The sequence below is a fragment of the Chroicocephalus ridibundus genome, chromosome 3 (genome assembly GCF_963924245.1).
Source record: "Chroicocephalus ridibundus chromosome 3, bChrRid1.1, whole genome shotgun sequence".
Taxonomy (NCBI): domain Eukaryota; kingdom Metazoa; phylum Chordata; class Aves; order Charadriiformes; family Laridae; genus Chroicocephalus; species Chroicocephalus ridibundus.
In genome coordinates, this window is record NC_086286.1 from 58,694,742 (window position 1) to 58,708,423 (window position 13,682).

The following is a 13,682-nucleotide window of genomic DNA, read 5'->3' on the forward strand; positions in this document are numbered from 1 at the left end:
ATCTGATTTTATTTGAGCCTTAGTAACTTTTAACTGCCTTAGTAGCTTTTAACTGCCTTATATTTAAGCTATTTGAAAGTCTGGCAAGCTTCGTTTCTTGTGATGTCTTTGTTACTGGAGTTCTTTATTAATGTAATGGCTGACTACTTTAATTTTTCTAAAATTCAATCATAAATACAAAGGTCAGTCCTACAGAAACCCTTCAACTGAATGGTTTTGCAGCAAAACCATTGCTTCTAGACAGGCATTGCAAAAATGTGATTAACTATGAAAATTCCTATAAATGCACCAGATAAAGTTTGTTACTCACAAACCAATTTGTTGCCTTGTTTGGAATAAAATGAAATAGTTCTATTTTGTATTCCGGTGTTTTTTGTATTGCTTGAGATTACAAAGTCTTCTTCCCCAAGTGGTATCTCTTTAGATTTTGTTCATCACCTTCCACATGTGTTGTTGATTACATATGCTAGACTACAAATTACTGCTGGGGTGTTCCCCGGAGTATTGCACACATCTCTGGCCATCTGTGGGCAGCACTGAAGTAGCTGAACTGGTGGTATGATCCTTCATCCATCCTGCTGTTCCTATTGAAAGAAGTCAAAGAGGATGGCTTGTTTAAAATAGACTAGAGGGGTCATAATTGCTTTCTTCAAGGTCATTCAAAACAAAAGGAGGGAGAAAGAGGAAAGAGTTGTTTACTCTAAATAGATAGAAATGATGGCACAAAAAGTATGCCTGGTCTGACCACAAAAAACTCTGCTGAAAATCTTCTAAAGGATTTCTAACAGCCTGAATGTGGGAGTCTGCATCTGCCTTCAAATAGAAGCCATAAAGGCACAACAAGCATTCGGTTTGAGCTGAATAGTGGGATGTGGATACTCATGGAGACTGAGGCTGAACTTCGTGACTTGTGATTTCAAAGTGTATCCTAGGATGCTTTCATATTCTTTTTTTTTTTCTTAAGTGTCCAAAGTGCTTTACAGTATCAGTGCTACAGGAGGTGAGCATAAATTAAAAAAATAAATAATTACAATCAAAGGAGCAGTGATGGGTCAGGAATTTTCTGCTACAGTTCCTTGCTTCTTAGAGGAACCTTTCCCGACTGCCTGCTGCCTTGCCTTGATCACTTATTGTATAGGTTATCTTTATTGTGAAATTAAATTTATTTGTCTAGTGATCCCTGTTAACCCAGTGGAGCTTGCTTCTTTGTATCTGCAGTGTGTGTTAGCTCTTGATTCTTAAAACTACATGGCAGTCATTTTCTTCTCCCACTTTTAGGCAAGAGTGTAAGCTCATGTTGTCAACTTTGTAATGTGCAAATTGTGCAGCTTCTAAATGATGGAGTAGCTGAAATCATAGTTGTAATCCATGTACCTGTAGCTGAATATCATATCCATCACCAGTGCCCTTTATCAGGTTTAATGCTTTAGCAAGCCTGCTTAACAAGGATGAATCTAAATGACAGATTCTTATTGCTAGTTTGTCTTGGCTAATGTTCATCCTTGTATTGTTTCCTTGTCTCTGCAGCTTCCTATTGTTGAAAAAATAAGGATCATTGCTCAGAAGGTGTATGGAGCTCAGGATATAGAGTTGTCTCCTGCTGCGCAGTCACAAGTTGATCGTTACACCCAGCAGGTAAGATCACGAGTGAATTTACACGATCAGGTACCTGCTGGATGAGAGTTTTAGGAAGCCTCGGGGTGTAAAAGGTTCTCAGATTGCAGTGTTTAGTCAAGCTTTGCTGAAAGGTGTGAGCTTACCCATGGTGCTAACCCGTGGAGGTCAGTATGGATTGGTTTAGATTAGATTAGATAGAACAGAATGGTTTTAACCTTGAAAGCTATCTCCCATAAGATGTGTGTGGTGTTTGGAGTCATTCTGAGATTGCTGATGAAACTCTGTGCTTTCTATGCAGAGTGGTAATTTTGGCTTGCTGACTTAAATGTGACAACTGCACATCTGCAAAAGTAGCAGCTAGTGAATATGCCTGATTTTCCAAATGAGCGTTCGTTTGTACCTGCAAAAAATGAGTTTGTAAACACAAAAAGACATACGTGCAGCCATACACTTTAATAACAAAGCTTGCAATACTTTTAAAATCTGTTTTCCTTCTGTTCACGTTATTTTCAATGGGTTATAAATGCTAGAAGGTAAAATAGATCACCGTTCCTAAATCATGTGTGAGTGGGCTTCATTACATTTTGAAAACAGTTTTGAAACCATGTGGAGAGGTGAATGTATTTTATGTAATGCAATGGCTTCTGCACGTAAACGTGGCTGGAGCCTTTCTGTCAGAAAATAGAAACTATGGATGGCAGTCATGGAAAAATTTCTGAGTATACTTCAGCAGCCTGGTGAGACAGGCAGAAGTATAGCCATCTTCTCTATAATGCAAATCTCCTGAGAATTGATTTGATTTTCTAGATGGAAAAGAAGCTTGCTTAGTGTACTTGCAGCAAAATAATCCATGTCTTTATCTTTTCCGGCTGTGATTCTCTAATCCATTTTTCAGTCTAAACATTAGTACTAGTACTAGGAAATATTTTCACAATGCCATTAAAGGATTGTCGTCTAGGCTGGGCTGCAGAGGCAATTCCCTGGAGTGCCGCCTCTCCTCCTGGCCTTGTGAATTGCATCCCTGTTTGTCAAGGAATTGAACAGAATAATGGAAGGTGCCTGACTCAAGGTTAATCAATAACCTGGAAAACAAACAGTGTGGGGGGAGCTGCTGAGGGCCTTTCCCTGATTTCTCGCACTTTTTGAGTAACTACTGCATTGTCATTAGTGAAGTGGCTGCCATCCCCTCACACAGTTTTTGTTGTGTTTAAAAACAAAGCAAAGCATCATGAGCCATTTGTGTTTACCCCCAAGAAGATATTAGTACCCTTAGAGAGTTTTGGACTGTGAATCCTGGTCTCAAGTAGGTATCTAACTAGGTCATTAGAGCCCAGAGGGAAGTGCCATACTGGGGTTTTGTTGAGTTGGTGTAGGCTTCTTGTTCAGTGTGGTACCTGATGTGTGCCCTTTCTGAAAACAGCACTCTCTAGTCATTGTCTGGGCAGCTGTTACACCTAACCCTAGATTGAGAACACACTCTAGAAGCTGGATGTCACTACAGCCAAGTCTCTGGAGACAACAGGCCTGAGCTGAGAGAGAATAGCATTTAAAATACGGTGTTCTGTCCATTTCTGAAATATTAGCTGTTAAGAAACTGAGGTTGACTATTGCTATATGGATTTTAGGATTTCTAGAAGATACTGATAACAGTGAAATTATAATCTGTCTTTACTGTAATCTTAAAAACATTTTTCTTTTATTTTCTTTCCCTTTTTTTTAGGGATTTGGAAATCTTCCCATTTGTATGGCAAAAACTCACCTATCCCTCTCCCATCAGCCTGAGAGGAAGGGCGTTCCCACTGGTTTCATTTTGCCAATTAGTGAGGTGCGAGCCAGTATTGGAGCTGGATTCATCTACCCTTTGGTAGGAACGGTAAGTGCAGAGTATTCAACTCGATCACTCCCCTTCCTTTGACCCAGCTTGACAGGGAAGTGCATTTCCTGTTTGCCTCTAAAAATAATGTGTAGAACCAGGTGAGTTCTTGGGTTTTTATAATAATTTTATCCTCACGCTTCTTGTAGCTCTACGTTGAAGGGAAAAGAGAATTAGGAAAATGTAATATGTAAGAGCTTTGACTACTGGATCTGAGAGAATGATTCTTGCCATTGGTTCTTTTTCTGATGATTTTCAGTTAGTCTAGGATACTTTGGCATCCTAATGCTGCCGAGAAATGAATTTACGTGGCCGTTGCCTTTCCTTATTCAAATTGCAGCCTGTAAATAACTGAAGTTACATGATTATATTCTAAATGTTATATCTTTCATATGTCATTTACAAAGCATTCTGTAATGTATTTAGATGAAAGGAATTGTGTTAGGGAAAAGTGTATGATTAAAATTATTGCTTTTCAGCTGATGAGCCTGATCTCTCAGTCCTTGTGAACATCCCTGCTGGTTCTGTAAAACTAAGTTATGGTGGGAAGGGACAGATTTCTAACTGCAGTGGTAGCAGTGCGTTCTTTCTCCTTTTTAGAGATTTAAACAATGGGGTGCTCAAAAGAGGCAATTGTCATCCTTTCTTCCTGCCTGTCCTTAAAAGTACAGACTTAGATTAGGAAGCTCCTGGTATTATTAAAGTTGCTGATAAGCTAGTTAGCTCATGCCTTTTGACAGCCACACACATCTTATTGCAAACAGTAGTTGAACTGCGTCTGACATCTCGTAGCATGAATTATTACTTATATGTAGCTGATTCATGGAATGGTGCTAGAGAAGGGATGCAAAAGCCATTGCATTTCCGGAAAGAGGACTCTCCCAATGTTATCTCATCTTCCCAGAGCACGGCCTGATTTCCTTGTGTAGCAGTACACTTAGGAAAGGTTGAAAGTTTCTAATCTATTGTTTTGAATTCCCTCTGGAACAATCAAGTGTTTGAAACAAGGAAGGAAGTACTTTCTGACCAGGAGAGTTCCTGGAGTTCAGGAAGCTGTGTCACTTTAACTCACTGGACTTGGGGATGTGCTTTCCTTCTGCATGGCCACATTATATGCATCTACCAGAAGTGGAACACAGCTGCGTATTTAAATCGTGTAAGACCAAATTCCAATTACTGGTGACGGAATAAAATTTGTCACAAGTTCTAGCTGGAAGTTGTGTGTCATAAAGTTGTGAGAAGGACTGAATGTGAAGAATGGGCAGCAACTACCTCAAATCCATGAGGGACCTATCCTGTAGGATGTCAGAGTGAAATGTTCTTGGGTTGAGCTTTCTGAATGAGTCACACTCTGCACGTTTCAACACAAACTAGCTGCAGTTCAGCCTCATAAATCCTGTCCACAGGAACTGTCCACAGGAGCAGTATAGACCAAACAAGTTCAAGGATTACCTCTCTTTTTCGGTTTCCACCTAGAAATGAAAAATATGGTTCTTGAAGGACATTTTATATATGGGATTTCTTACTGGGGGATATTGTAAAAATATGTCCAATTTAGTTACCCTGACTTTGGTGAGAGCTAGTATAGCCATGGAACTTTTCCCATATCAGGAACTGGGTAGGCAGTATTCTCGTAGTGTTGTGTATTCCAAGAGAGTTTGTAGGCCAAGGTACTGTATAAACATAAGATCTCCAAGAACTAAAAATCTAAATAGACAGACATCGATCCTTGGTTGTTTGGAAAATACTGCTAATGCTCAGGAATGCGAGACAGAACACTCCTTGGAACTATCACAATTGCTACAAATCAGAATGAATGAATGAATATGAATGTATTCCTAACATGTTTACCATACAATTCTTTCTCTAAAATTATATTTATGGCAAGAGGTCCAACTTGCTGCCTTTCAGAATTGAGAGCTGTGATCATCAGGAAACAAACTCTTATAATAGAGTTGTAACACTGCTTTTGAGATCATTTTTCTACTTTGCCACGTCTTCAGATTTTTAGTGTGTGTTGCTGTCAGCAATTGAGTCTTAGGGCTCGCAGTACTTTTTAAGTTGTGCAAGAAGGAATATATTGGATGTCAGATTCCAAAACTGCGAGTCTTCCTTTGACAATTGTCTTACTAATAAAGCTATCCGAAAACGTCTACAAGAACAAAGCAAGTATAAAAGGGCATGTCCTGAAGGCTTAAAGTGGCTGGAGGTCAGATGCTATGAGTAGAGGGATTACAGAAATCCTGGTGACAGCATATGGTGAAAGCATCCAGTCATGACAGTGGATTAGATTTCTTTATATAGGAGAAATAGAAAGAGCAGTATATATTTTTTTCCTTTCATTACTTGCTGGCTAATTGTGTTAATGGAAGAGGATCCTTAATACCTAAGCTGCTTAGAGCCTTCTTAGAGCGAAGACCTTTCTGATGACAGAATAAATGCTATTGGACAACACGTTCATTCAAGTTGCAGTGGTAATTCTGATGCTAATTAAATGTCAAACTCCATTCTCACAGTATATTTTTTTACTGGACGAGCTCCCCTCACTCCAACCTGGCAGAACTTACCAGTGGTAAAGCAGGTTGTTAGGATTCTGCTCCAATTTAATTGGGAAGACCATCACAAATGAAAGAGATAAGTACTGCTGAAAGTTAATAAACTGTCTGCAGTAACTAACATTTGTAGTTTAACCTCGTCATTAGCACATGTAAATTAATGAAATTTGTATTTACACCAGCACTGATAGGCAATCATTGTCTTTCTAAAACTAAATATTTAAAGTTGTCTTCGTATTCTCTAAGCAATATTTGTTTTGTGTTATGGTTGGCTCTGGTTCCCTTACAGCATGGAAGTCTTTCCAGGAAAAATGAGCTGGGCCTTATCGGAGGAAATCAGCAGTGAAACAAGAGGTGCATTTAATTAACACTGGCATAGCTTTTATCCAAGTTCTCTGTGACCATGACCCAGAGGGCTACATCACTCACACAGGTGGACTGTTGACATCATCGCTTGGCTCAACAGAGTGATGGCAGGAAGGCTGCTGGAGTATATGTAGGAAACCAGTGAGGTCATTCACTAGCAATGCTTGGGTGGAGAATTATTAGATTTTTGTAGTATGTGTGTTTCTCTCCACCCCCACCCAAAAAGCCCTTGCAGTTTGGTCCTTTCTCACATTCAGACACGTTTCCATTGTTCTTTCTCTTTCATGTGGTGTGCAAAGAATGCAGGCTGGTTGTAGAAGTAAAACCTGTTGTCTTGCTTTTGTGAAACGACGCTACCAAATCAGTGGTGCGAGTGATATAGCTGTGTTTGAATCACAGCGAGATTTTTAAATATGTACTACCCTTTTCCAGTCATGCATTTTTGTTTTAATGAGTTAAAATTACAGGCAAGGTCCCTTTGAAAATATATGGAGCCTTTGGAGCCATGCCAGCTCCCAAATTCTCACAATGAACTGACATCCTTCAGATATCGACATATCTGAAGAAAGGTTGGTCTATTACAGCAATATTCTTTTTCTCCCCGTGGAGAAAGCAGTTCAAGTCTCTGGAAGTAGTTCTGAAACTATATCCTCTCGGAAGGAACTCTGGGGGCGACCCAGTGTGGTTTGAAACAAGTTTATGGGAGCCATAAAGTCCTAATTAACTTGTAGTGAGAGCCAGGACTGTCCTGCTAAAATATTTTCTGAATATTGGATGGGAGAAAAAACCCTGAAAGTAAATGTTTTTATGAATACTTCTAGAAGGAAGATATTGTTCCCTGTTGAATGAATTTCTTCTTTCGTAGTGGTTAAGAGCTTAACAAGTTCTAAGGGTGTCCTTTGAACATAAGCTGGAGTCTAGGCCCACCTGTGACTTGCAGTTTCCCAGTGCTGCAAGAGGCCCAAGTTGTCTCCAAACTGTCATTTTGTCACTTCTCTCAGGCTCTCTTATGGGACAGTTGAATAATTATTGGTGAATTGCCCAGCTCATCCTGATGATTTGTGTCACGTAGGGTGATTTTTCAAAAACGGGAATGATAGTGAGATTTTTATCTCCTTTGTATAAAGCATTTAGCTTACAACGCAATTTTATATTGTTTACAAAGGAGTGGTGCTACACTAAGTATTCTGACCTCTCTCAGTCCAAAATATATTCCTGGTGATGTGGCATTTGGCACCTGCCTTTGGTGTTGTATAGTTGCTGTGTTGTAGCAGCGCTTGGAAGTCCCCAAGCAGCTAGCTCTAAAATACTAGGTGCTCATAGACTCCGCAGGCTGGTTTTGAGATAACTGCAGTAAGTGTGGAAAAAGTAACAGAAAAGGGAAGCTATGAAGTTAAACTCACATGGGAAATGTAGGTTAACAATTGTGTGGTTCTGAATTGAAAAATGCTAACAGGAAAAGAAAAGCCCACGCTCTCCTCTGGTAGATGATGTGCCTTTGCATTTATTACAGCAGGTGTAATCCCTCTCGGGAAGGAGGGAAAGGGTTTCTTTGAATTACGCAGGGCACATCGTTCCTGCTCAGTGACCAGGTGTGCACACATGGAAATGCTGAATGATGTTACACTTGGTGGAAGGCTGATGAATTATTCAGGGTAGCGTTGTCAGGGCAGGGGGTCAGCACTTAGGTAAGATCAGTGGCTGGAAGTGAAGGTGAGGACAGTCACCTTTGGTTCATTGTGTTTAAAAGCTAGAGGCTGGGAGATGCTTCGTTGAGTAACTGCAAATCCACTTGTGTTTCTTGGTGGATTGCATGATGCAGTTGTGGCAGTATTGGGTTGGCCAGAGAGGGTCTCTGTAGATGAGGCAAAAATAGGCCCAAGTGAATGATTTAGCTGAAGGGATGAGGAAGAAGTAAATTATCATGAAAAGGGGTATGTGGTAGCCGTTAGAAACATCCCAGGTGTGTGGACTGTGAGGCACTTAAGATTCAAAGATGATTATGGCCATTTTTGGTGAGAAGATGGGAGTAGAAGATTGAGGGGAGGATTGGAAAGATGGGGTTGGCTGGAAAGGAAAAGAAATTAAATTGAGAGTTATACCAGTGGGAGGAGATACCTGTGAAATGATTTGAAGACAAATCCAAGATGTACAGGGAGAACTGGAAGAGGGCACTGGAGTAAAAGCCACAAGTGTAAAAGAGATTTGAACATGATCCAAAAGCATTAGGTGAAACAATGACATGATCTAAGATCTGGCCAGGAAGAAGTCATGGGAGTAATTGATGACTGTAGTTACAGGAGAGCAGAACATGCCTTGCTGATGACTAAAGATTTTTTTAAATTGGAGAGAAAAAGAGTAGAGTTTAGCTGGCTCGAAAAAATTTATTATTGTCTCTGTAAGTTTTGAAAGTACATCGAAAAGAATGTATTTAAATGATAGTTCAGATATTTCCATATGCTCTGAGGATTTGCTGTTTACTTCAACTATTTTAAACTGATATGGATCAGCCAGTGCTTGTTGGAAATATAGAGTAAATATACTTCGCCATAGCTGCGACAGCTGCTTTGCCATTCTGCCATAGCTGTGACACAGACATACGGTAAAATACCCTCTTACATCCTCAAAAAAAGAAAAAAACGCAAACAGCCTCTCTTTCTCCTCGGGCATTTAGAAATATCTTGACAGATAATGGAGGCAAGGCACTTAGATTCTGCGTAGTTCATGCTGTGTCTCTTGACTGCTCTGTTTGTTTGCTAGTAAGCATTATTTAATCTACATTATAATATAATACAATGTATTGCCTTTTCTGAATGAAAAAACAGGTCCCGTTGCTGGCCCTATTGGCAAAATTAATTTGCAGTTTATTACAGCTTCCTTCAACCTAGCCTTACATTCCTCAAGGGCCAGCACTTGTAGTTAGCAAAACTAAAGAAATTATTTTGCTTTGTTTTCTATTGAGAAGAAAAGAGGAGTTGTGTAGGCATGTGTGTTTTTTCAGCAAACTGAATAGTTGGAGGAGGACTTGTTTTGGGACAGGATGAAACCATTATACAATGTATCACAGAAGAAAATAGATCCTGTGGTTTGGTAAGCTATTTAATGTTTAGATTAGATGAGATTTTTCTCAATACAACCTCCATTACAATCAATTTCAGTATGACTATTGTAAAATTAGTTCTTTATATTCAGTGCCCATATTATATCTTTTCCTATTTTACCATATTTTAAGCCTTGTCGGAGAATAATTTTTTTAATGCAAATGTTTACGTTTGGCTCTGAACACTTGAAAATGAACTTTTTCATGACAAAAATTAACCTAGTGTGTTACTTCTATTGATCAGGTTTCCTTGGTTGTCTTTTCCAAAGATATTTTTATTAAATACATCCATAGAAATGTAACGTTACGTTCGAGCTCTTAGACTTCAGTAATAAACGTGTGCCACTGTTAACTTAAAATAGTTTCTCTGAGTAGGACCCTTAAAACAGATTCTTATTTACAAGTACAAAAAATGACTTTCACGTTTCACTTTAGTCAGTTAGTGACACCCTGAAAATGCATTTTGCTAGCCTCCCATCCCCTGTAGTGGGAATTTTACCTGGTCTCCTTTGCTTTGCATGTAAAGGGGCAGAGGACATGGTCAGCCATGCTATCTCCATGGAAGGTATGGTAGGTCAGAGCTGCTGGAGAGGATTTCTTAAACTGGTATGCCTGGATCACAAGTGCTTTAGCGCGTGTTTTCAGTTAAGGTTAGCTGACTTGACACATCAGCTCGGGCAGTATGGATTCATTGATCAAGGATAGTGCCTGGCTAGTGTGGACAAGTTTGAGCAATGCTGGAACAATGGTAACTCATCATACTTTGAAACAGTTTTCTTCAGTGTGGTTGTTAATGTCTTGCCCTCATCAGACCTGTGAAGTTGTATGTAATGAACTCAGTGCAGCTGTCTTAGGGTTGCACATGCCATTGGTGCAGGCAAATAAAATGAGAATCACGTGTAGCATGCGTGTAGCCAAAGGGGCCACCTCTGTGAAAGCATAGTTTGCTCGAGGCCTTCAAAGAGTCTGGGAGTCATTAAGATCCTTGCTGTCTGTTCCAGTGAGACCTCACCATGAGCGTGGTTATGCTTTCTGTCTGCATTATTCCCTTGTCTCTGATTTACAGTCCGTGATCCCAGGCAAGAATGAATATAACTGCATCAGTTAAGAAAGGAGAAAGTCAAGAGACTGCTATGCCATATGGAGATAAGGGCTCTTTGAATGATATACATTGGCCTATTTGCATGAGGCATGCTATAAAGAAAGACATACCAGTTAAAAGTGGGAAGTGCAACTTGGACAGAAGCCAGCAGCAATTTTGGACCACTGCCCTTAGATTTTACGCATGACTTCAGACATGAAATAGGGACTTTGCAGGGGAACCGTAGGCACGTGCGAGTTTGGGCAGTCAGTGAGTGCCGTGCCGGGCGTTCTCCAGGGCAAAGGGGGAAGCAGGTGGCTGAGTTGCGCAGCTCGTGGCAGTGCTGCCTGCCCATCTCCATCCTCTCCTACAGCTCTGACTCTGCTGGTTACTGTTGTGTATTCATGCCAATTCAGAGCAAGTAAATGGGCTTCATTAAGAGCTCATCCAATTAATCAGCCTCGCATGTGTGCACCTTGATCAAATGCGAAGAGCTCAAAAGTCTGTTTATGGAACGTCTTGAAACAGCAGTGTTAAGGGTTCTTATTTTGATTATGCTGTCTATACAGAAGATGTACAGACCTGAGCGTTAGAGAGGGCAACCAGGTATTTACTTCTCCCATTCATGATATTTTGGATGACTTGCTGCATGAGGAGGCCGATGCTGCCGGACCCAGGGGTCACTGAGTCTGATGGCATTGGGGCGGGCTGGGTGTCGCTGCTGCCTGTCTGGGTTCAGCTTGGTAGCAGCAGGCACGCTCTGTCACTTCCAGCCTTCTGCAGTTCCTCCACACAGGGATGAAATGAAACGATGTTTCATACTGCCTATTTTTGTTTGTTCAGCCTGATCAGCTTCTTCAGTTGAAGAAATCACAGTTTCTGAAAAGCTGCCTCGTGGTTCAGACTGGGAATTTAGAGATTCAGCCATTTACAAGCAATACTTACCTTTCAAAACTCCTGTCTATATACAATTTTTTGAGAGGCTATCTTATGCTCCCTTAAAGAAAAAAAAAATTGCCCTTCAACATTCTTCCAGGTACATTTTTCGAATGCTAATTTGCAGATTTAAAAAGTATTGATTCCTTGGTAAGCAGCAAAAAGCTTTACAGTTTGGGTCAACTTCACAGTTTGAAATTCTTCCAGATTGTCCAGTAAGACAAACTATCTGGCAGATGTAGATAGCTGTATATTTGAGTTTGGCAACTTACTGTTATTGCAACTCTAAAAGTGACTTAAGGCTAATAGCAGGAACCTAGCTGGAGGCTGCAAGTCTGTGACTGAACAGTTTTATTGAGTTCCGGATAAATAAGGTGAAAGATGTTTTGAACTTTAATAAAGTCCCCAGCAACTTGCTTGCTTTCATTAAATTGTGAAATATAGGATGAATAGTGCACTAATTAACATTAAAGAGGAATGAATATTTGTGCCTACTGGTCAAGGGATTATCCTTGTTAAAACAGGAAATGGACTCTGATTTCCTGTTTTAAAGTATTTTCTTCATAAACTTTGCTTGAAAACGTGAGGTTAAAAATAGGTTATACTTTTACATAGTAAAATATGTGTCTATTATTAGTTTAAAAATAGCTTATATATGGAAGGAAGGGCATTTTCCAAATTGTTTTATATGGAAATAAATACATCCTGCACATAAAATAGCATTTATCATGAAATGACCAACTGAGCTCCTCTAATTTATTACATTGTGGCACGGGGTTTATAGGAATTACAATACTTAACATTTGCATAATATCACTTTGTATTAGTAGTTTGCAAGCAAGCAAAATTTTGACACAGTTTTTAAAATAAGGAATACGGAGATGCAAACAGTAAGGCCCCCTGACAAATCAGGGGCAGGACAACCAATAAAATTCACAATTTCCTGGCCTGCAAAATAATGATATATTTATGTCTAAGAATGTGAAGAATCCATCAAAGTAGGCTGACCAACTTCTGTGGACAACACTAAAAGAAAGTTACGCTGCTGGTACTCCTCCTCTACACCACCCACCCACTCGAAAATCCTGAAGTATTTCCTGAGATATTCCTCATGTGTCCTTATTTAAGAAAAAAGAGGGTACAAAGCCTGGCATACTGTATTTCACCGTTAGTGGTAATGGGTTTATTTTGAAAAGACCAAACTTTCTTCACTTCTGAAACTGTGAAATGTCATGACTGGAGCTTTACCTTTTGACCGTAGCTGAGGAGAGGGTTGCATGAAACCACCTTGATAGCACATAGATCAAGAGACATCTCCCAGGTGAAGAAGTCCATTAAAAAAAGTATTCTCAGCATGGTACAGCGGTGACCCACAGGCTTCTACAGATGCAGCATTTTTGGTACTCAGAGATACTACTTGATGCTGACCTGTGACTGTTATCTGTCTTCCCATCTGCTCTTCCTGCACACTGGTGGACCTCGCTTGTCAAAAGATGATTTTGTTCTTTTTTTTTCGTAATAGAAGGAAAGAAAGATTGAAACTTGTATCCCTGTGTGCTTGAGGAAATTCTGTTTCTCAACAGAAATAGTGTTGCAGTAGTTGACAATGTTTCCTTTGTCTGGAGGGGAAAACCCTGCCATGGACACCCCGTCAGCTGGTCCAGAATGGTGACTTCCCTCTTTCACACCTGTTTCTCCATGGTGGATATGTCTGCCAGCTTGACCCATCTTTTCTCCCTACCATTTTCTTCTCATATTTTTTGGGATAAGAGTATATTTAGTTTTACACCAAGATTAAGCCCCTCCGTTTCGATGCTTGTTCAGCACAGCTGTGGGAAAAATCTGTTTAATGCTGCCTTCTCTTTTACAATGTAAAAGCCAAGAACATTATTTCTTGGCCTGGAGCTGAACTCCTAAAACCAGAGCTTTCCATAGGCCTGTGAAGAAGAAATATGATCAGGCCTGAGCTAACGTTTGGACAGGTAAGGTAAGAAGTAACATTATCTCTCCTCACCGTTTTGTTACTGCAGTTACCTGCAAAAAATGTGTGAGTATGAGGCATCTTACCAACAGCAGTAAAACTTTGTGAGTGCTAACTGTGATGCAGCAGCTGCATTATGGTATATTTTTGTCATAGGGGAAAATTATGTCAAC

The 13,682-nt window shown here is 40.0% G+C and overlaps 1 protein-coding gene across 5 annotated transcripts in view; it reads left to right on the forward strand.

The window, feature by feature from the left end:
* The window catches only part of MTHFD1L (methylenetetrahydrofolate dehydrogenase (NADP+ dependent) 1 like), a 161,076-nt gene that overhangs the window by 104,691 nt on the left and 42,703 nt on the right, over positions 1–13,682 (forward strand). For all 5 annotated transcript variants that reach the window (XM_063329295.1, XM_063329296.1, XM_063329297.1 and 2 more), the window contains 2 exons: positions 1,528–1,635; positions 3,338–3,490. In XM_063329295.1, the coding sequence (XP_063185365.1) occupies positions 1,528–1,635; positions 3,338–3,490 (261 nt within the window). The remainder of the gene's footprint in view (positions 1–1,527; positions 1,636–3,337; positions 3,491–13,682) is intronic.